The sequence below is a fragment of the Sander lucioperca genome, chromosome 6 (genome assembly GCF_008315115.2).
Source record: "Sander lucioperca isolate FBNREF2018 chromosome 6, SLUC_FBN_1.2, whole genome shotgun sequence".
NCBI classification, from domain to species: domain Eukaryota; kingdom Metazoa; phylum Chordata; class Actinopteri; order Perciformes; family Percidae; genus Sander; species Sander lucioperca.
Window position 1 is genome coordinate 36,288,720 of NC_050178.1, and position 24,518 is coordinate 36,313,237.

Genomic DNA, 24,518 nt, shown 5'->3' on the forward strand with positions numbered 1-24,518 from the left:
CTCCAAAACACTAGGCCAAATAAACACTATTTCTTTTCATTGGGAACTTGAGTGTGAAGGGCCAGAATTAGTCTTCAGTTATGCAAATACAGCAAAGCCTCACATGAGTAAAATACACCACAGATTAAACAGATTTTGAATGCAGCAGGATTGGCAAAATTAGCATTTCAAATTGCATGGCAATCACAGATCTTTCTCTCACTCGGTCTTCGTCTCTCTGTCTTTTCGTCTGTCACATTGTGTTATTTCACCTTGGTAATGTGTTATAGGTTTTGACAGATTGCTGAACAATGTTCATGATAGATGTTTGTGCAGGAGCATAAGCACACACACAGCAAAGGAAAACAAGTAAAAGCAGAGAGATGCAGATGGGGGAGGCGACAGCTGCCGACAGATATCACAAGAGACTTGCCAGGTCAAAGATCTGTTTTTCAACACTGAAATCACTCAGTTCCCTTTGACAAGGGGACACGAGGCCGGGGGAAAATGACACCTCTTTTAAACGCTTCAAGAGATGGCGTTAAGCGTGTAGTTGCCATTTAAACAAGCCTCTCATTGTCGTCATTGGCGTCTATTTGGGCCAGGCAGGGGAATTAGAGCAGCAGTGAAACTTTTGCAAAAAGGCATGTTTCATAATAACTATCACAAATTGCTCTGCAGCTGGTGTCAACCCTTATATCTGTCAGTCAATCTCGAATATCTCATATCATTCAAAGTTTTATGTCTGATGATCCCTCTTCACAAATTTGGGTGTTGCAATGTGCAACATTTGCACAAAGATCCTAAGAAATCTTTTTCATCACAAAACTCCTGTGGATGTTTTTGTCTATTGTTTGAAATGCTAATTAAATAACTCCTACCTCTCAAATATATTCCAACCAGCAATACTAGTAAGTATGCATGTCCCTGTACACTCAGAGAGTACAGGAGGGTTTTTTACACTACACTCAGGCTATGTTTAGACGGAAACGATCTGAAGAGAAAACACATAAGTGGCATTGCGTTCTCACTTTTTATTCCGCGTTTAGACGAGCATTATGGGGGGGGGATCTGCGTGCATATGGTGACGCAAAAGTGTGTGAAATGTGATCCACCAAGTCCACGCGCCTGCATAGAACCTTCCTTCTACTTGTCTCCCTCTCCTCCTCTCTCCCTCTCCTCTCCCTAGTAGTGCGAAGCAAACAACAAAAGCTGACTATTTTCAAACAGACGAGGAGGTGGAGTTATTGCTCCAAACAATGCACACACAGACACACACAGACACACACACACACACGGCACACACATACACACGCACAGTGCGTTTTTACCCTTTAGACGGGAACGCGACGGTGGAGGGTGGTTTCACTTTTTTGCGTTTTTAAGCCCCAAAAATGCCGTCACCGTCTAAACGAAAGGCACATCTGACAAAATATTTTGTTGTTTTCACCCATGAGTGTATTCGTGTTAAACAGGGCCTTAGTCCTGGGCCCTGCGCCTCATAACCAGGGGCTCACTAAACCCCACTCTACAGCAGAGGATTCTTGACAACACAAATAGGTCTAATTTAATGAAAACAATATTGTACTTGATTGCGAAACGAGGGGACTTAAAAGCTGCATTTTTATATTAACAATGGATCAAATTTTCAAGTTTGAAAAGAGTCGCTCTTTGAGACAAACCCACATGAGAGTTATCAGTGAATGCAGGTTTAATCAATCTTCTAGTAAATCTACTAACTGATCGTGAATTATAGAGAAACGTGAAATAAAACAGTAACTTTTGGTGCATCTGCAGAAAGCTTCCAGCAGGAATGAAAATGTAATGGCAATCAACTAGTCTATACTGTAGATGTTATTTCTGCTGGCCTCTCAGTAACAAAACAATAAAGACGCTGATCTAAAATACTGACCTGCCAGGACTTTGGTTCTGATTTGGTTAGAAAGAAAACGTTTTTTTTATCTAATGATTTTAGTGACCCCTGATCGTTCAGCACCAGTTACATTCCATGATGTGATCTTAAGATAAGCTGGGGTTGAGGGCTGTATAGAGCTGCTGAGCTCCTGCATGTGACGTGGCATTTATTGACCATCAAGTCAGACCTAGACCTCTGTGTCCCTCTCAACCCTGAGATGATGGTCCGCCATCTGTGACTCGGGTAGGGAAAGGTTAGCCTGTCTTCTCCTGTTGTTAGATGTCTACTCGAACAAGACATCCCACACACAAATAGTACATGGAAGAGCACAGGTGTCAAGACATTATGTACGCATAGGAGAGCATTAAAAAAAAATAGAAATGTCAAAAAGACACACTGTATTCATCTTACAATACATCAAGATTATTATAAGTAACTGAGATTAAGCCAAAAGAACCACTGCGCCTCACATATTCACACTTAACTCTACACTCATTTATTTGGACCCCAATCCTAGTCTGTCATTGCCAGACCTGTCTCCACAGCACTGTGTAGTAAGGTCTGGCTACACCACACATACATTCTGGGATAGGAAAAAAAACGCTCTGAGTGTTTGCATTTCTTTAAACCAATTACTGTACAATCGTCTTGGGCGGCGCTAAGCTCCGGATGCAACGACTGTGGCTCTGTTAAATGGTCTCGGGAAGCAACTTGTTTTGGTGGAAACGAAAACGCCACAAAAGAAAACGTCACATACAATATTAAATTAACTGTTCACACAATAACGTTACAGTAACGTGAGCTATTTAAATTAGCTGGATACATGGTTAAACGTAATTTGCTCTAACCATTGTAGCGCCGTGTGCACTTCATCCATAGCAATTCCCACCCCAATTGGTCCCAAAACGTCCCAGTTAGATAGTAGATGCCGTAAACATATTCTTTGTAAATCTTTGCAATCATCCCCGAAAGAACCAAGCAGACCCGCCTTGTTGCACGATCCAACTTTTCTTCAAAACTTGCCATTTTCAGCATGTAGTTTGCTAGCTTGAAGTTTGTTGTCGAGTTTGAGAATGGTGAGAAAGGTGAGGGACATCCGGTGTGTGGGCAATTATCCTGGAAATGTACTTCCATTGATCCAGCCTACACCGATCCAAACCCAGCCTTTACTTCTAATATTCCCTTTTAGAAGTGAGACACAGGGACTGACATTAATTTGGATGATCTTGTGTGGAAATTCCTTCATGCATATATAAACCCAGCATCATATATAACTACAGACACACACACACACACACACACACACACACACACACACACACACAGTGGGGTTGTGTTACATTTCTGTTGGGAGCCCCAAGCTTAAGAAATGCAGTGACATAGCTAGGTCACCTAATGGGTCCATGGGGAGAAGAGGGGACATTGATACAAAAATAAATGGAGATTTTTTTTTTTGCCTGCATGTGGTCAGTCAAGCTTACAGAGGGAGGGAGCAGAGAGATAGTGGTAAAGATGAATCTGGGCTATGCAGGGCACAAAGCGCTCCCTTTGCAGGAAAGGATTAGCCGCCGCTAAATGAGCTGATGATTTTGTTCTGTGGTGCTGCTTCTAAAGCAAAGAACAGACAGCTTTCACATAAAGGCTTTTGGTCGCCGCTTCTTTGTGTTACTTCTGTAGTCAGTGAAGTAGTTTTTCACACTAATGTAGCAGCCAAGATTAATATCATTGGAGCATAAGCATATCTGTTTGATGAGCAGGAAAACCCCTTTGTCTCAGGTATGAAAGTAAGGATGAAATAGTAAATTGACAGGGTTTTCTGCTACTCTTATGCATTTATTCTAGCCAACTTAAAAGTAAGGTATCATCAGTGTTAATTGAAAAGCCTAAAAGCTTCTTGTGGGCTTTTTTTTTCTTTTTCTTTTTTTTTTTACAATGTTAAGTGAATTAAAAACAATAACGTTCAATTTAAGTGCATCTGTCTGCTCGCCCCACTGTGCTTCCATTTCTGATCTGCGTTTGTCCTTTTGTTTTCTTACTCAACTTAAATATGCGTAAATTTGCTCGTTTGCACACTGCAGCAGAACAAGTGAGACTGTGTGTGTGTGTGTGTGTGTGTGTGTGTGTGTGTGTGTGTGTGTGTGTGTGTGTGTGTGTGTGTGTGTGTGTGTGTGTGTGTGTGTGTGTGTGTGTGTGTGTGTATGTGTGTGTGTGTGGCTAATGCTTCTGCCTGAGTGGTGAGAGCAAGATATTTTGACTCTACATTGTCATACATACACATTGCATGCTCACATCTAGGTCCTTAAACACTCGTTTAAAGCACACGTGCACAGAGAGAGGTTACACACTGAGGCTCACATGCAGCCATGCACACACAAACATGGTGATATCAGTGAATGGGAATGCTGTATGAATACACAAGCAGGAATATACAGGCTTCTACATCCACAGTAGCATATTACATAAATTAATATCGCCAGCCTCAAAAAAAAAACTGTGCACCAAAGCAGAAGAGAAATCATAGCATGCATGGGGCACATAAAGGAATTGGTTATCTCAATTGCTTTTGTATTTGGTTAAGAATGTTCCTCAGCAGGTTTTGGAAATTTGAGAATGTGACATGCTGTAATGGCTCAGAAATAGCAGCAAGCTTAACCATGAAGCATGACTCACAGACAGACAGGTTAAGATCAAAGTTCACGTTTACTTGAATCAAAAGGCAAGTGTCAAAATCAGGTTAGGCTTAGCACAGGCAAACTTATCCAAATAGGGGTTAGGCAAAGAATCATCAATCCATGGATCAGACAGGAATGGGTTTCAGGTTGCAGGGTTCAGTGTTCAGGGTTCAGGTGGCTGGAAAGGTAAGGGCACAAAGCGAAAATCTGACCCGGGGAATAAGTGGAAACGTATATACTGCAGGGCTGATGAGGGAAAGTGGGAATAGGTAAGCAGGCACAGATAGTGACCCACAGCCTGACACGTGTAAACAGACAGGCGTGTGCACAGATAAATAGGCAGCTAATTTGGTTAGCCAGCAAGTTTCCCTATACGCACTAAGCTACAAAAACTAATCCAGGGGGCTCATTTCCGTTTTTACTTTTAGTCAATTCATGTAAAAATAATATTTATTCAGAAAGCTTTTGGAGCTTTGAGTGCAAAGTAAGCATGATCTCAAGTCAGAACAGCTCCAATTATGAGAAGAAGATCCAAATTAATAGGTGCTTCTCAAAATATCCCACGACAAAATAATTTGCCCTGCTGCATATGCTTGTCTCTCCTTCCTATTAAAACCACTCACTCCATACGGTTGGTTTGTGTAGTTTTTAAGAGTCGTTTGATCTTAAATCATAGTAGTGGATAAGCAATTTGAAAGTGATATGCCTCTCTCTCTCTCTCAATCTCTGTCTCACTTTCTGTTCTTTCTCTTTCTTTCTGTCTTCGTAAAGAGTGTCCTAGATATTTTCCCCTCTCCGTCAGGCAGGGATAGGGGCTGAACATTTGAGGCAGTTTTCTCCTCCTGAGGCAGCCACTTGACACTGCACTGTTTCCTATTGACTTGAATAGAGCAGGTGGACGGTGTGTCTGTGTGTGTGTGTGTGTGTGTGTGTGTGTGTGTGTGTGTGTGTGTGTGTGTGTGTGTGTGTGTGTGTGTGTGTGTTTGTGTGTGTGGCATCTTTGTCTCATTTAACGTGATCCTCACCTTCCCGGTCAGTGCTACTTACATCCCTTCCTTTGCCACTTTAATAACATCCTCTTGTTCAAGCAGCTCCACTCATCCCTCTTATTTTATTTGATTGAAAGACAAATGTTTTTCATTATACCAAGCCCCAATTACTTAAATACTCTGTTTTTCTGCCCTACTTCACCTTTCCTGTTGCTTCTCTGCCTGGTTCATCTTTTTACTGCACCAACCTATTTGTTTTCCAGTTTTTCACAATGGAGGGCTTTTTGTATTGTACAGTAGGTCTGCTTGCTGGTGTTTAAGCCCACTGCAGACAGTTTTCATCCCTGTAGCATGGTTTCTCTCTCTCTCTCTCTCTCTCTCTCTCTCTCTCTCTCTCTCTTGTTCCCTGAGGAGCCCAGCTGGGAGAGGCAGATAAACACATGGGGGCGCAGGGCTTAGCAACCACCCTACTTCCACAATGCCACGCTCTCCTGTTCAAAGGCCCCAGCCAGAAATGAGAGGGGCTAAACCCGAGCCGAAAATCACAGGGAGAGGAGGCAGCTGCAGGGAGGGAGCAACAGAGTATATAGACATACAGAGAAAGAGAGAGAGAGAGAGAGAGAGAGAGAGAGAGAGAGAGAGAGAGAGAGAGAGAGATGTTTATCTGGGAGTGTTTGTGATAATTAGGAGGGAGTATTTATTCTCTCGCTCTTCTGGTCACTGTTCTTCTACCATTTATTTGCTCAGATAAGCACATGTCACACTCTGCATGTACAGTATTCATCAGTTCTTTTAGCTGCATATGTGAATCTATTAAGTATGTCAGCAGTATGAGCACATTTCTGTGTGTTTGTTTGTGGCCTCATCTTGCCTCAAATCTCACTTGAAAACACTTCCGTAGGGAAATACCCTGCAGAGGTTCCAGCTGTGCAACCTGACAGCCAGGCAAAGCAGCATTCAGCCTCTGCCTAAGGTCTGAAGCTGCAGGAAACCAATGGAAATTTGAGTCCTCTGTTTATCATACAGCACTCTTTGATTTGAATCCCCCTTTAAGGTTGCATGTATTAGAAAATAAAAAGTAGTCGATGAAAACTCTACAAGGAGATTTGATGAATGGTTTTCCTATGCTCAATGCATGCATTTAGCCACAAGGTGGCATAAACCATACATTTTAGACAGATAGTGCACAATGGTTTCATGAGATGAGCTTTATGGCTAACATGTTTACCTTTTCAAAATATATCACACTAAAATCAGTGGGGACAGTATTTCTCTCTGTATTTCTTTATTTGATTTCACTGGTTTCCCACAAAAGGGTTTCACTTTGTCTTCAGTATGGCCAATAAACAGAACATCTGTTTGTTTAGCAGCTGATTCTATAAACAGGCAAATGAGCAGACAGAAGTGACAGTACATACAATAAATGGACCACGGAAATCAAATTGGTCCGATGAAAGTTGTTAGAGAATGAAACATACTCTCGTTTGAAACACACACCAAATGCAATGTTAAAAGTATTTCTTACCACCACATCCTGTATCTTCTGATATGCCATCCCACCATTAGCATGCTACAGAAGAAGACTTGATAAAGCCGTGGTTTCTCTGTGATACATGATATCCTTGCTATCAGAAATAGACGCACACATATTTTCCATTGCGGTTATTTAAATCCTGATGCCAGAGGAAGTGAGACTGTCATTTTTGTATGGCTGATATCAAACTTGTATTAGCATGGGATTAAAACCTATTTATGTGTTATTTAAGTGGGTGCCATGTTTCCACGGCAATGTGGTGGTTATAACGATTGAGATTATAACTCTTTAAGTTAGAAACTGCATAAAGATGATGCCAGCCAGACATATATTCAAGAAAAATGGAATAATAAAATTATTTATATAGCACTTTTGTAACATTGATAAAAAAAAGTGCATCATAATCAAGATAAAACTAGTAAAATAACATACAGTTAACAGCTGTTTTTTTAGTTAAGTGCCAGCTAATTAAATTACTCCCGTAATGTGATACAGGTGGTAGTACCTGAGAATACACCCCAGTCTGTCAACAATATAGTAACCAAACTGTAGGCAGCACCTCTGAAGATATACAGCTGGATGTCGTCTGCATAGCAGTAGAGTTGTACCGCATGTTTACCAATAATAAAGTCTTGCATTGCCAAACCATATCTCCAGTAGGAGTATGGTCTGGCTACATAGCTTATCTATTCTGGAATAGGGGAATCATTTCTTTAAAACAATCACAACCTTCCTGGGCGGCGTTAAGCCCCGGATGCAGCAACGGTGCCCTTGCAAAATAGATAGCGGAGATGGCGGAAGGGCAGGGGCATCCCGGATGTCAGGCTTCACCCATAAACTATACATATCTGTTGAGCCAGACTACCAATAATATGACTGTATGAAGGTAACACTGATAAAGCCCTTTATGGTGACATGTTGGCTGTGTGTGTATGTTGACATCTGTCTGATTCAGTTTAGTTTAACATAACAGCTGTACACAGCAGGCTCATATTTGACTGGAAATACTGCATCCTCACATTTATGGCACACATTTAGTAAACGCTCTCCTGCTTAGTGCATATTTATACATTGTGAATGCAAACACATGCCTGAGACAAACATGCACACTTCATCTCTCTTCAATAACATGCTCACAGATATTGCAAGATGTGTGTTAGGCTACTGGCTAGTGCAGCTGAATGATCTAATAATGCTGATGCTTATTAAATAGCGCCCTCCAGAGGCTGAGGGGCATTTCAGCTAGAGCGATATCTCCTCCCCAGCTGCTGGCAAGCTGCACATCCAGCTGCCTGTAATATGGGAGAGGGGAGGCTCGCACTAACCAGGCGTCAGATCTGATTATGCTGATCATCGTTGTGAGAAGTCTAGAGGCTACGGGAGGTTTATATGGAAAACTGGGCTGAGAGAGAGCGCGTATTAAGGGCAGAGGGTGTGTGTGCTAGAAGGTTGGATGTACAGTATGTGTCTGTGATTGTGTGTTTTAGAAGCCTATGTCTGGCTGATCCTGACTTTGGTTCCAGTCCTTCAGTTTTAACTCAAGACACCGAAACCTGTCGACCAGCCGCTGTCTGCCCTGTCAGCTGCAGTGTTCCCACCAGTCATATCTCTCACCTGGCCTCACCAGTCTTTATTATTTCCACCTTAAAATGTGTTGTGGCAGATATTGACCCCTGGAGTTTACTGAGTTTTTGCTGTGGTGGATATCCACTATAGGAAAAATCGCCAAATGTAGTAAAATTAAAATTATCAAATTGTGTTAGTACCTAAATTCACTTGAGTTGTACCCATGAGCTTATAACAGTTGCATGCATCAGTTTAAAGAAATAATGTAAATCTCATCACACCTGGTTGGCTGGAATGAAATTAAGCCACTTAATCCATTGCATTTTCATTAAACTAATGATAACCGATGTTAATGAATACATTCATACACATCTTTAGCTGCACTGGTATTCATTTTTAGCCCTCTAGCCACCGTTCACAAACCATTTTTTACTGCCTTTTGTTTACATTTTTTCAATCGTACCAACACAAAACTGCTGTACTTCATGTCATTAAAACTACTTATCACTCTCAGGTCAGAGTGATGAGAGAAGAGCTAATTATCTCTCTTCTTTGTCAAATGAGGCAGGCAAATTATCTCTCTGTGGGCCACAGTATTGTTGGAGTGGGCAGCGGAGGAAACAACTTAATTTATTCACAGCAGTGGTAGTGGACTGTATGGGTAGGAAGTGAGAGAATGCTAATATATAATATATATGTCAGTGTGGGTTTTTGTGATATTGATAATTAAGAAATGAGGAGTGTGTGCGGACACAACAGGTGTGGATTAGAATACAGAACGAACAAAAAAACAGTTGATGTGTTACATAGTGGTTTTCATTAAATTCCTCAGTCTCTTATAGAACACATAGCACAACCTCAGTATCACAAATGGTTACTAAAGCTTGTTTTACACACTGCTTTGCACTCTGACTCATTAAAAAATGATAAGGAACAACATTGTTGGCTTTATACTCATAAAAGCAGCAATATGTATTATTTTCCACCCATTTGCTATCTATGTACAGGCTGCAAAACATGTCTAATTGGCTTTAGCACTAGGTTGATCTGCTGCTGTTTGTATAATGTGTCCATAATGAATCTCCTCACCGCTTCCTGTTTTGCAATTAGGTATCTCAGCCACGTTTTTCTATCAGCTGTAGAGCTAAGAGGTTAATTAATCATTCATGTTGTTTACACAGGCAGACTGACATTGCATTAGTATAGAATTAGCAGGAGAGGAATACTAACAAAGAGATTAACCGAGTAAATAGCAATGTGTAGTCCAGTATCATCTTCAGAAATTGCATCTAATGAGTAATCTAATAAAATATATGGGGCCATAGCCTCATTAGTTTTAAAATTAAAGCTTTAATTATCCTACTGTATGTGTTAGCAGGTTCAACTTGAGCAAACAGACACTTAATTAGGCTTCCACTACATATTCAAAGGAATTGTTGAACCTTTTTACTTACTTTTTATTTCTTACCTAATCTCAGAAGCGATAGAGGGCAGAATTGAATAGAGGAGTGAAGAGACATTAGCCACACACACATACTCACACACACACACACACACACATACACACACACACACACACACACACACACTCACACACACACACTTGCCGTGATTTCCTCAGGCAGCCTTGTCCAGCTTCTGTTTCAGCAGTTACTCAAGTAGGATTCAGTAGGCTACTGGATTACATCCTCTCGTCTTCAATGTGTATGGTTATATTTGCTCCGGTAAGCTCAAGTTATAATTTTTTTTTACTGTGGATAACAGCTCATTCAAACAAACACAGTGGGTAGTATTTTAATATGTGATCATTCTACCTGATATTTGTGTCATCAAACTGTTGTTATAATGGCAGTAAATCAAATTGTGACTGAAGAGGTTTTTAAGTTTAATGTAATGCAAGCTAAGCTGTGAGGTTCTGTCTTTGTTTAATTGTAATCGCCTACAACCTTCTCTAACACATTGCTAATGCAGTTTTTCCTGTCAAATTACATTTTATTTTATACAATTGATATTTATTTCATCTAGTAATATACTTTATTCTTAGATTATTATTTGTTTGCTGCTGTGTTCAAAGTTTAGATTCTCCTTTGTGTCTGTGTTTATAGTCCAAGGGGAATCATTTATTGTATTGTGAGGCCAATTTGAAACAAGGCAAATGCTCAAGGGAGAATATGAACCACTTTTTTTCCCCGTGGTGCTGAAGTCATCATCAGGTGCCAGATACAAACAGTGCTTGTCTCTTCCTCCAGACTCCGAGACTCTGTCTGTCCTAATTCAGCTCAGCCCACACACTCACTGAAGCTATTGTGTCCATGTGCTGATGTAGCCAAAATGCTATCAGCTTGTGTTAAATTGGCTTCACGGCAGAGAAATTGTTGAGATGTCCATAAGCAAAATGGTGGGACTGCTGATACTCACTGTTCGCTACTTGGGCTTGTTACTAGAAATTCATTACACTTACAGTTTTAATGTTTCCTGTGGCTCAGTTTTGAGGTGTAAAACTCAACTGACACGTTGTCAAAGTTGCACTAATCATTTTTTTTATATAATCATTGGGTCAAATTATTTTGTGTAAAGTGAGAGATAAACCCACAGGTAATTATTACCCAACTCTCAAATTCCCCACAGCTGAAGCGTTTTAGTGTCTTTCAACTCATTGCTTTGTTTTTCGGCAGCAACAGCTGTTTTCAGCAGGCAAGCTCTAATAAACTCTACATGTCCATGGTTAGACAGACAGAGTTAGTGACGTCGCTGATGAACTTAGTGAAACATTTAGCAGCTAGAGGCAGATATTTCCTTCGGGAGTTGGAGGAGACCAAAACAGAGCTAAACGTAAAGTAAATATTGGACTCACTTTCATCAGGTGGCCAGAAACACAACTCAAAATGAACGCTAATGTTGCTCTGTCTCTGCTGGAGTTGTGATTAGGCATGCCAACTTTATAACGTGATAATATGTCCATGTTGTGTTTTCAACTTGTTCTGCTACCCCAAACGGCAATAAAATAAATGAATACTGCTTAAGTATATTCATCTTTGTTATGTACAACTGAAAAACAACCCAGTAGGCTACATTTACCATGGTTGGAGACACTGTAATCCAATGTTGATTGACTTGTTAGGGCAAACCTGTCATGGTTGACACTGGCCCAATCCCAAAGTCCGGACTCACAGACTCACAGACTTTGGTGCGCGTTCTCGCGAAATTCGTAAGGGCTTAGGGTTGTCCCAATGTCGAATTTAAAAGGGCGTGAGGGTTTGAGTACACACTTACCGAGCCCTTTCCGTGAGTCTGCATCGATGCAGACTTCACCAAAGGGAATTACCCACAGTTCAAAGTGTTGTGACGTTTACCGGGGAGACCACAGGGAAATCCGGAAATTACAAAGGTTGACCGTGTGGAAAGCAACAAACTTAAAATGAAAATTCCCAAACCGGCAAGTGTCAGCAACATCTTTGTTATTAAACGTCGCCAAGGTAACGTGATCTCGTGAAGTGCTGTCCCAATCCCATTTATACCTATCTGAGCTCATGTGGCCTCACACACTCACTCACTTAGCACCTGAGATCAATTAAGTCTGTGAGTCCTTAGTCCTTAGTCCTCAGGGCTCACTTTGGGATTGGGCCAATACCAATAAAGTCAGTTCGAAACAGAGCCAGCACAGCGGACGTGACTGATTTCGGCCGTTTGCATAAACCCAGTAATAACACATCCAAGTTTAGCAGTGGCTGATACAAACAACAAACTTCAACACAACCTTCCACAACAAGTCCACCATCTTTGCTGGGGTCCAGACATAATTTCAGTCACTTGTCACTAGTGCAGAGGGTGATCATTTGTATGAAGTCATAACAGTGTGCAAAATAAAAACAGCAGTGTCAAAGCTGACATAGCATATCATGCCAAAGGTTTATCCTGACATTAGAACATTGGATTTGTTAAGTTATTTGCACATGTGTAAGTAGTGTAATCATTATCAAATCATGCATATAGACAAAATAATTCTCATTTGATTGTTGTATGTGGAATGTGTTCTGTGTGATTTCACAACACTGTACAACACCAGACTCATGGCCAAAAAGAAGAAAAAAAATCTAATTCCCAGTAGTTTGAAGGTCCCATTTCCTCATCTGTGCTTGGCCTTAAGTCATCTATTGGCAACTAACTTTAGATTTTTCTTTCTTTGTGCAGCTCTTTGCCATTTTTGCATTTGCGACATGTGGGGGCTACTCTGGGCAGCTGCGGGTTAGTGTGGACTGCATGGAGAAGGCCCTAAGCAACCTCAGCATTGGCATCGACTTTGCTTATCCTTTCAGGTGAGTTCATTCATTGTCTCAAAGTATGATGGTAGGAGTATGAACCGTGATGATCCATTCCTGAGTTTGTAGTGTGAGCTTTTCTAAACACAAATACATCAGTACAATCTGGACAGAATATGCAAAAGGTTTTACAGCCTATTAAAACTAAAACTGTTAAAATACAATTTGGCATATCTCAGAGGGCAGATAGATCCCAATTGTACCTCAGAGCGAATGTTAACTGAAAATCTGTATAAAGACCTTTTTCTTTCTAAAGGTATAATGCTAAAAGTCAGAGGATATCAGAGAAAGTTATAAACAAGGGAAGACGTATACAAATGAATCACTGTATAATCATTTATGACCTTATGAGCGTAAAATCATTTTCTGTAGTGAGTAGGATTTGACCCCTATACCTTCTTCTGTCTATCAGGTTGCACCAGGTGTCCTTTGAAGCGCCCGTGTGTGAGGGTATTAGGAGGGAACGCGTTTTCCTTATTGGAGACTATTCATCCTCTGCAGAGTTCTTCGTCACCATTGCGGTCTTTGCCTTCCTGTATTCCCTCATGGCCACCATTGTCTACATCTTCTTTCAGAACAAGTACCGTGAAAACAACCGAGGACCACTCATTGTGAGTACAATGGACTCCAACCGGGGACATTTTGAGTTGCTAGTGGGAAGTAGTCTATATCCACGACGTTGGAATTTTAAACTCCGGTGGATTTATGAGGACTATGGTTAACTGCTCCTCAGATCTCTGCAGGGTAAATCCAGACAGCTAGCTAGACTATCTGTCCAATCTGAGTTTTCTGTTGCACGACTAAAACAACTTTTGAATGTACACGTTCCACCAAAACAAGTTCCTTCCCAAGGCTATTTTGCAGCAACGCCGTTGCTGGCTGCATAGCGCTGCCCATGACGATAGTAATTGCTTTAAAGAAATGCCAATCAACCAGAGCATGTTTTTCTCCCATCCCGGAATGCAGTGTGGACTAGCCAGACCCTCCTCCACAGCACTGCAACAATGCAAGACTAGTGGGAAGTTACTCGACATTATATAATCTTCCCCTTAAATTCTCAATTAACTCTATTCCTGTGTTTCCATCTTACTCTGACTCTGCAACATGACATCATGACTTCGCGTAAACATACACGCCACTTTCCTAAAGCCAAGTGGCGTGTTATCTGTATCTGTATACATTTTGAGCTATCCGCGTGTATGTCCACGCTGTATACAGCGGACGGCAGTCTGCAACGTTGGGTTTAGGAAAAGAAGAACCAGTTGGGATTAGGAAAAGAAGAACGGGGTTGGGTTTAGGAAACGTGACACGCGGGTTGGGTTTAGGAAAAGAAGAACGGGGTTGGGTTTAGGAAAAGAACAAACATGGAAAGGAAACATCACACGCGGGACACGAAGGAAACGTCACACGCAGGACACAATCCCTGCTCTCCTGGGTGAAATTCCTGTGTTTTACCCATCCTCCACCCCGACCAACTTCCCCATGCGGATTTTAGTCCTTTCATACTACTCGCTACGGCGTCAATTCACACGCAATCGCAAGGTAATGTAAGTCAAAGGAGGCCAAACAGTGTTGATAAATACACTAAAAAGTGAGTATGCGTCTTGATAACACGCCAATAATGGCATACGAATTGGCGTGTCATACATACGCCACTTCATGAGATCAGTCTGGACTCTGCCAAATGAATCATAATGCTAAGACATAGCTGCTCAAAGCAAGCCCCATCATTCAACCACTACTTTAACAAAGTAGTGACAAAATAATGTTGTGGTTTTTTGAGATGAATGTTTTTGATAATCTGTCTTCTCTCTCTTACACGCCATCAGGACTTTGTAGTGACAGTGGTGTTTTCCTTCATGTGGCTGGTCAGTTCCTCTGCCTGGGCCAAGGCTCTGTCTGAGGTGAAAATGGCCACTGATCCAGATGAGGTGCAGCTCCTTATCTCTGCCTGCAAAGTCCAGACCAACAAGTGTGTCTCTCTGCATGGACCACGCTGGTCCGGACTCAACACCTCAGTGGTAGGTTCACAGGATGTGTGTCCCAGCTGAAATTTAGCAGTTGAAACGTTTTAAATAGTTCAAATACCAAAACAGTTGAAATTGTAGCTGATGTGTCAGTTAAAATGGGATCACTGAAGGAAGTTGAAATAGCAGTTAAAAGGAAGCGCTGAAAGAACTTGAAATTTTTAAGTGTAAGCGCTGAGTGAAGTTGAAGTGTCAGTTAAAGTACTGAAAGGATTTGAAAATTCAGCTGAAGTGTAAGTGATGACTTGAGCGGGATGTTTGAGTTGATGTGGAAATCCTGAGAGAAATTAGTGGCAGTTCAAGTGTATGAACTAACAGAAGAAGTTCAGCTAAGGTGTCACTACTAAAAAGCAGTTGTTGTAAATTGTGTATGAACTGTGGAAATTGTGAGAGCGAAATAAGTTATTTTGTTGTTGTTCAAATAGGAAGACCTGAAAGGGTTTGAATTGTCAGTTGAAGAGAAAGAGATGGATACAGTTAAAATGGTATTTGTATTGGTATGTGTAACTGAAAGCTGTTAAATTGTCAGGTGAAGCTGAAGTTGAGAGAGGATAAAGAGGATGATTAAGTGTCGAAAAGGTCCAAAAATTTCTTTTGAATGAAGAAACTTTCCTAAAGAAGATAAAAAAATGTTTCTACGTGGAGGTATGTTAAAGTAGTTGAAAAATTAAAAATAGCATCCAGCAGAATAAAGATATAGGAATACTAGAATACGAGTGTGCAACGCGGACTAGAATTTTTAATTTGCTTAATATCGCTTTGTCTCGTTCTCTTCCCCTTTAGGTTTTTGGGTTTCTCAACTTTGTTCTATGGGCTGGGAACATCTGGTTTGTCTTTAAGGAGACCGGTTGGCACAAGGGCGCTACAAGGTTAGCAGGCGGGGCATCTGAGAAACAGGCCAACACCTTTAACCAGCAGCACTACAACCAGGGAAGCTTCGACCAGTCAGGGAGCTACAACACCCAGGGAAACCTCGGACAGCCATCTGAGTACAGCCAGGTGGGAGGGCCCACCTCCTACTCCAATCAAATGTAGCCGTGCCTTTTAGATTCGTGAGTGGCACTTCTGCATTTTAAACTAAGGCAATCAGGGGGTTATCAGAGAGAGAAAAAATATGGTCATAAAATAAGGCATCAAAGGTGTCAAGTACACCCATTGTACATACAAGTATTGTTTGGTATTATATAAAATTATTAGATATAGTCTTTTACTCCTTCTCTGTCAGAGGTGTTGTTTGCTGATTGTTGTATTTCTTGTAGTTTGAAACTCGTAAGTGATGGCCTCTCTCTCTGTGCTTGGTAATTGACATTCACTGTTACGACTGGATGTCTTTTTCAAACTGGTTTGCACTGTTTTGGAAGGAAAAAGTGCTCCATGTTTGTATACATTTTTGTTTCGAAAATGGGGTCGACTCAGTGCATGATGTCTTACTGTACATGTGCTAATATGCTCTCTGTAAAACTAGTAAAGTAAACAGTTTATCTCTGAAAGTTTACAAAGATCACATGCCCTGAATCATTACTGAAAGTTTATTTAGATCCCTATTATAACATGTATATTCTTTTTTCTAATCTAACTGGAACTATATTTTGATATTGGGTGTTTCTTATTTAGATACATATTCAGAATTAGTGACATTTCTGTTATATTTGTTAGAATAAATAGATTCCAACTCATGTCTGACATTGATCATGTCAGAAAGTCTAAACACTTCATTTACAAAAAAACTGTAAACTGCAAAAAACACTATACAGGAATTGTGCAAGACAAAAGTACTGTATATGCAACCATTGCAGTATGTTTATGTTCCCATGGTTTCCACTTCTTAGTTGCATCTGCACAGACAACATCACACTGTCATTTCATATTTATGATGTAAAGAGGAAGATGTTCTCCCAAATTGCAAGTGGCCGCTCCTGCTACAAATTGCTGTGACTGTTTTCTATGCTATCCTCAGACTACTGGGAAATTATAACCATAAGTTATACCTCTCTAAAGCATGTCCAGAGTATTCTTTTACACTGCTGAAGCCCAGCAAAAAATGGCACATCAGTACTACAGTGATAATAGGGCTCATAACTAAAATTGAGTTTTTGTTGACTTTAAAATCCCAATTCAGTTTTGTACAAATAAAAAAAAAAACTGCAATTTATGTATAGTAATATTCAAAGGATAATGCCCGTTTGCTGTTTGATATGACTTGTGCAACCCTGTTTCTTGACCTCCAGCATGTGGCTTGCATCAGTATAATGAAGCAGATTGAACATCCATGTACAGTATGTATCATAGTCTGACATCCATGATTAATGTGTACGGGTCCATATACTGCCACGTGCATTTAGTTAATGAGCGTGGATATTTTACAGGCATTCATCCTAATAAAGATGCACAAATTTACCCATAAACAAGCTGTTATCCATGTTTCGGCTCAGATCTCTTTGTCTGCTCTGTGTGTGAAAAATGTACATAAACGAGTTAGTTTCTCTAGTTCAGTGATTTTCAACCACTGGCGGCACACTAGTGTCGAGATCGTCCTGTGTTCCGTGGGGAATTATCCGATTTTACTTAATTGGTCCAACAATTTTTTTTTATTGAGTTACTGCAAATAGTAACTCATTGCCATTGTTGCGCATCTGTGCCTGCAATGTGATGACTGGCAGATAAATTAAATACTGTTCTGTGTCAGTAGGTGGGAGTATAGCGCAATAATGACCTCGTTGATTTAAGACAATAGAATTACTGCCACCTGTGGCAGTGACAAGATGTAAGCAGTAGGGCCGAGATCATCGATGTAAGCCTGCAACAGTGATATGAAAAATGCAGATTCTGATCTTATTAGGCTACAATGTGTCATTTTGTAACATTTTTGGTTGGTGGTGTGCCGCAGGATTTTTTTTTATGTAAAAAATGTGCCGTGGCTCAAAAAAGGTTGAAAAACACTGCTCTAGTTGATGGATCAGATTGTACACCTGATGTTATGCAAGCACTTTGTCCTGAAAAGTGGTTGACCCCAGACCTTTGACCTGTTGCCTTGGTTGGATGGTCTTTGAGGGATGCTTCTTGTTCCATGAGTCTGCCAGGTACAATGAGAAGCCCACAATGACGGCTGATCTTTCTGTTGTTACCTGGGACACACAAAATAAGTAATTTACATGTCAATCAATTAAATGGGCCTTCAATATGCAAGTAGCCTACTCTGCACCATTTTTACAGTCACGTATTAACATTGCTCTGTATTCCCTGCTTTCCTAGTAGGCTACCCAACTGCTTCCTCCGCTGCTTCTACGGCACCCCAGCATTTCCGGTATAGCATAATAAAAGTCAAACCATAGACTGTATTAACCCAAAGATCCATCTATGACTATATCTATTTAAACCGTCTCTTATAGAGCTCAACAGTGACCGGCCACTTTTTTAACGGCTCTGGTTCCTGAAGTGTTTTTCCACATTCAATTGTTTCATTGACGCTTTGAAAATTGCTTATATATAGAGTTTTAAGTCTGGAACCAAGCCAACCAGCTCTGAGATGAATCCCAGGTAGCAAACAGACGTTGGGCCAAAGTTGGGCCACCGTCTGCTGTTGTGTTGGGCCAATGTTGGGTGCTGACGTTGGCCCAACGTAATTTGGTTGGGCCAACCATGTCATTAGACGGCCAGCAGACCTTCTGCCAACCTAAAAAAATACCTTACCAACTTAAAAACCAACTTAAAAACCACTAAAACGTTGGGTCAACCATTTCTTTCTATCTTCTAACAAATATAAAAATATAGCCTATTTTAACCATCTGCCAACTTCATAAATAGTAAACCAACCTTTTGCAAACTTAAACTTAAATAGGCTTTACCAACCTTATCCTCAAATTTTAAGATTATGACATGGCCTATTCATTGTTGAATTGCATTAAGAGACGGCACAACAGACAAACTGAATTGGTTATAAAAATGAACCTATTTATTGGTAACAAAATGAACTTTTTTACTGCAATTTAATGCAGTTAACAACGTGATGTGGTGCTGTTATTACTAACTAGAGCAGATAATAAATAAATAACACTCAGAAAACTTACTAAAGAAGTCCAACTGTAGGCGTTACTTACAGGGGGGAGGAGGGGTTGCAACCCCCCAAAAAACCCAGAACTCCAGCTAAACAGTCACGTCTTGACATGTATTTTGCACCGCCTGCCACAAGCTCTTTGTCTGCAACACGACAAGAGGCCATAACGGAGAAATTCATTTTGTTCATTTGTAAGGACATGAGACCAATCAGTGTCGTGGATGGGGCAGGCTTCAGGAAGTTCTGTCAAGCACTGGAACCGAGGTACCGTATCCCTATGCTACAACTGAATAGATATGCATGAATAAAGGTTGAATGCACTGCTTCCACTGGTTTGATTATTTACCGTTTCATGTCAAGGAAAAGCTCCATGTTTACCACAGCACAGCTCGCTCGGAGCGTTCAATGTCGGTTCTATATAGGCTACTGTGAAACTTCAATTAATGTTAATAATATTTGTTTCAATCACTGAATGAAGCCTGCTATATTTAGGACAATAGTCACGACCTTAAATTGCTTGCACAAAACTCTTGATCAGCACTCAAAATGTGTTTATTGTTGTTCATTTTAAACCGTTATGCGCACTGCCGCACATTGCACAGAGAGCGTGAGGGCGAGAGAAAGAAAGTGCTCGAGTGAGCAAGCGAACAAGCGTGAGGTCTGCGGTCTTGGCCATCATTTGATTTACTTGTTTTTGTGTAGGTAATACGTTGTCAAATATGTTTAAACTTAAATAGACTACCTATACAAGTAGTTATGTCTCTTTGTATTAATTTGTCCTGTTATTGACGTAATGCGCGTCATTGACAAAATGCACGTCATTGACAAAATGCGCATGCGCAACCAGATTCGAATAGTTCGAATATTATGTTTTTTTTTAGAGGGAATATTCGAACGTCATTTTTGAGCAATTTTGACAGCCCTAGTGTGTGGCTCTGATGATGAAGACGGAGCGGAGGAGGAGAAGCAGCAGCATATTCTCCTGTAAAAAAACAACAAACATAATGGAACTTTTTAGAACATTTAAGACGTGTCGTTATATTTAATTACACAACCCAAAACAGAAAAAGTTGGGGTGTTGTGTAAAATACAAAAACAGCAAACAGAAAAACAGAATGTGATCATTTGCGAAAAGGACATAGTCAACATATCAAATGTTGAGAATTACACATTTTACTATTTCATGGTACATTTTGATTTTGATGCCAGCAAGACATTTCAAAAAAAGTTGGGACATGTTGGGGTAGCAATTTTTTTATACATCTTCATGTAGTGAAGATAAGGCTGTAGGCATAGTGAAGATGAAATACACCTCTGTTTAATGGTGGGTTAGACAGAGGAAGAAAAAACAAGCATTGGAAGACACTTACATTCACTTTCACAGCTGCTGGAATCTGCAGGAGGGGGAGGCATCTGCTTTTCTGTGTTAAAGAAAACAATATAAGTAGTAATTATCAAAATGTAAATTAATTTAAACTACAAACACTTGCAAAGGTATTTAATCAGCCTTGAAAAACATCACCATTACTTGTTAAAGGCCTTGTGTACCTTTTTTTTCTTCCTTCATGTTGGTCTCTACTATACTTCAGCCAGGTTTTTATTTTTTCCTCGGCTTCCACCACTTTTGCTCCCTGTTTGTTGGCTGCATCTGTCAGCATGAAATTAAAGAAAATTAACCAGAGAAAGGGTTAGCCGACAGATCATCTGAGGTGTATTTTGTGGAGTTCTGTATCATTAGTCGATTAGCTGGCATTCTTCCATTGACTTGATTGTATTTCATTCAATGACACATTCTGTGAGACTGTAAGGGGTTGTTTCCCTTTGTTGCTATTTGTAAGTTATATCTAAGTTTTGAATGTTTTTAAAAACATATCACCTATGACAACTTTTGCCAGCAAGAGTGTAGAAAAGGGGCTCTTCTGTCCTCTCCCTTGCCAATTAAAATTGTTGGCCAACTCACTGGTTATTATTTCCCTCATGATTCTGTGGACAATGTCTTTGGCAGATGTTCCACCCAAGCTGGATCTTACCAGCTTAGACAAGATATCTTAATCTTGTCTATGAAAATAAATGATGTGTTAAGCAGCAGTAAATCAGGTCAAGGTCTCTACATATGTTGGTATTATTTTAAGTGAAGTTACAGAACATCATTAAAATTTACCAGAGAAGGTTGTGTGTCTGTGTTTGACAGCCTATCCTCCAGATTTTTTATGCCCGCCATGCTCCTTAATGGAAACTGAAACTCCTCATTTACAACTTCAGCTGCATTCTGTCTTCACATAATGGGCTGAAGGAGGAGCGTATTCTGCCTGACTTGACCCTTTATCTCTTCCAGCATCTGGTAGAGCCGGAGTTCTCTTTCTGAATCAGACAAACATAAGATGCAACATTTATGCATTATAACTACACAGAATTAAACGTATAAAGAGAGTGACTGCATCTCTTCTTTTGTTGTCTTTATCATAACATAACTTTTCCAGCCTTTTGTTGAATCCATCCCAGCTTTTTTTTTTGAGACGTGTCGCTGCCATTTAAATTAAATTAAAATTTTCAACATTTGATATGTTGTCTATGTCCTTTTTGCAGGTAAATATGGGTTTACAAGATTTGGAAATTATTATTTTCAATAAACTTTTACATTTTACATTTTTTTTTTTAATTGTAGTTGTAAATCAAAGCACATTAGATATTAAGGCTAATTGTTAAAAGCAGGGCTTAAAGGTTTATCATTTGAAAATAGTAATACTAAAAACTCCAAGTAAACTATTGTAAAAGGTTTGGAATAGTTCTACGTACCATCTTGTCTTGGTTCGGGGACTGTCACAGCAGGTGTTGATGGTGTGAATGGTGGTATGGCTGGCAAGGTCAGGCTTTTGGCGCCATTACTGCAGAATTTTTTTTTTTTTGGTCTTTCCATTGTCTCTGGAACATTGTCTCTGGAACAGTAAGAAACAGAATCAGTACAATGTACACAATACATTGCCAAACATCACAACATACTTCCATCCAGAGTTTCGCTGCAATCTTATACAACAGGAAAGTGACCATTGTTCAAAGTCCCTTCCAACATATCGTCCCCTTGGAATTATTATTCGATCTACATTCTGAGTAGTTCTGACATATTGAGCTTCGAAGTCTTAGAATTATAAGCGGAGCAAACCTCTTAAGATATAATGTCCAAAAATGCATACAACTACAAGAAACGCCTCACCTCAGCTTCTTAAGGTGTCACAGAATAAGAATATGTCAATAACTCAATGATGACAGAAATGTCAGATAGAACCTTATACTGTAATTCCCCAACTATTAGCTGCAGTTTATACATTGATTTTGCTAAATTTCTTCAGCTATGAGGTTAATACACGAGGTCAGTTAATATGGTATTAATATGTTTTTTTTTTAACTTGCATAAAACACTGTCCTGTGGCTTATACACAATGCGGCTAATACACAGGAAATTACTGTAATTCTAAGGGGACGATATTCCAAAGTCTTTCATTTGGATTTAAGGAATCTGTGGTTACCAAACATGTGGGGAAATGATTCCTCAAGGCTTAGTGGTGCAAGTTACATTGACCACTGTATGTTTTGGTCTGTACCTGCGTGGAGCCTGCTTGCCTGCACTGGAGGTCTTCCGGAGGCTGTATCAGATGTAAACCCATTTACATATTTTGACGATGGTCTGTTGGACACATTAAGTGTAATAAATTTTTAAAAGGGCAGTGAACACTAGTTGCAAATAAGCAGTAGTAATGTATACTATAGTCAGCATATAACATTTGATCGGGGCAAAATTACATTTTGAAAACGGCAAAAAAGGCAAAGGTACAAGACCGTGTACACAAGCTAACTTCAATCAATGGTAGAAGCTCGCTTCGCTCTAGCCATTCGCGGTTTCGTGTTCTCTTATACATGGATTTCTCGGCAACGTCATCACTGCTTGCGCACGCAACCGGGGGGCAGAAAGAAGACGTGTTTCGTGTAGCTAGTAGTAGTAGCAGCATAGCGTTAGTCAAAATGCCAAGGAGTTGTTGCCTGGTAAATTGTACAAACAGAGCCAGTGATGGGTGCCTGATGTTTAACATACCTAGGGGGAAGCATGGTTTTGGCAAAAACCGGCGGAGGTTATGGCTTCAAGCCATAAGAAGGGCAGATTGGGATCATAAGCAAGAGGCTCCCATTGTATCAATCAGAAAAGTTGCAGCTTGTTCAGTTGTTCAGCTAAGTGATATCTACCTGTCAGGGCTGTAGTACTCGAGTCCGGAGTTAAAGGTCCGTACTCGAGATAAGTTTAGACTGCTAGCTAAAGCTACGCCGATGTTTTGCTAACGTTAGCGCAACAGCGTTAGCCTAGCCTGCTAGCTAGGTAAATATTACGACTGCCTTCGTAGTTTCTTCTATCTGCGTCCACGTTGTCAACATAAGACCTGTGGCATTAGTGCTCCTTTTGTACCATAATGTTATTGAATAAAATATTAAGCTTCGCTCCTACGAGATGGGTGGGTTTTTATTACGTTACACACAAAGCTAACTGGCTATAGTTAGCCTATATGCTAGCGGACATTAGCTAACGTTGCCGAGACAGCTGCAGTAGAGTTTCGGCGAGCTAACCACGACAGTGTTGTCGCCCTCTCGCCCACAATCAACCTCTGCTGCTAAAAACAGTCAACCTGCAGTGATGTTTTGAAATGGAGACACATATCGTACCTTTTCCCGGAAATCCTGGCCATTATTTTAACGCATAAACAAACCATAGGGGTACACTCAGGGGTAACCCTGCTGCTAACATTGGCTATTACATTAGCCTAAAATGATAATTGTAGCCACACATATATATCACAGTAACACTGCAAAATTAAAGACAGACAAACAGATCCAACTAAAATCACGTTTTATTGAGTCAGCAGTTAGCTATATACAAACAATAAGGAAAGCTTAGGTTTGTTGCAGTAGTGGACCAGCTCACCAGTCTGGCTTTCTGCCCCTGGTATGCGCACGCACCCTGTAATGTTTGTAAACAGGAAACCAGTCTATACGTTTCTATGGTAACAGCGAGTTGGACCAATCAGAGACGTTGCTGTTACGCTTAGGATTGTGGATAATGTAGTTTTTCTCCATAAATCGCGGATTTTTCTTCTTTTCATGTTTCTTCAAGGTTGATTTCATACAGACTTCTAGCTTCTACAGGAGCAGAAACTTTCGTTTCACAACCACGTAGCTCGTGGTCAGTCTACCTCGGTTGTTTTGGACATTATGGCTGAAAATCTAAATCCTTATGGAGAAAATCAATGGGATTTTAGATGTGCAGTCTCCTGTGTGACCAGAAGGCGACAGCAGTCTTTCTGAGCGCTCCCCCGCTTTAAAAAAAAAAAAAAAAAAAAAAAAAAAACGTTCACCATACCGAGAGAAGAAGAACCGTTCACAACTGGGCCACGTTCAGCCCCGACAAAACGTTGCATCACG

The 24,518-nt window shown here is 40.4% G+C and overlaps 1 protein-coding gene and 1 long non-coding RNA gene across 3 annotated transcripts in view; one reads left to right on the top strand and one right to left on the bottom strand.

Annotated features, from left to right (window-relative positions):
* Nucleotides 1-17,406, top strand: part of LOC116034993 (synaptoporin) — a 21,907-nt gene extending 4,501 nt beyond the window's left edge. Inside the window, exons 1-5 of one of the 2 annotated variants that reach the window (XM_036001916.1) lie at nucleotides 10,293-10,379; nucleotides 12,847-12,971; nucleotides 13,387-13,585; nucleotides 14,804-14,995; nucleotides 15,785-17,406. In XM_036001916.1, coding sequence (XP_035857809.1) covers nucleotides 10,356-10,379; nucleotides 12,847-12,971; nucleotides 13,387-13,585; nucleotides 14,804-14,995; nucleotides 15,785-16,036 — 792 coding nt within the window. In that variant the 5' untranslated portion in view covers nucleotides 10,293-10,355 and the 3' untranslated portion in view covers nucleotides 16,037-17,406. Of the gene's footprint in view, nucleotides 1-10,292; nucleotides 10,380-12,846; nucleotides 12,972-13,386; nucleotides 13,586-14,803; nucleotides 14,996-15,784 lie in introns of those variants that run through there. The other variant, XM_031277853.2, reaches the window with a different exon arrangement.
* On the bottom strand, nucleotides 17,184-24,518 carry LOC116035000. The gene is made up of 3 exons (XR_004101255.2): nucleotides 24,457-24,518; nucleotides 18,025-18,126; nucleotides 17,184-17,448 (listed from the first exon to the last, which is right to left on the bottom strand). It is a non-coding gene; the product is annotated as an uncharacterized LOC116035000 (long non-coding RNA).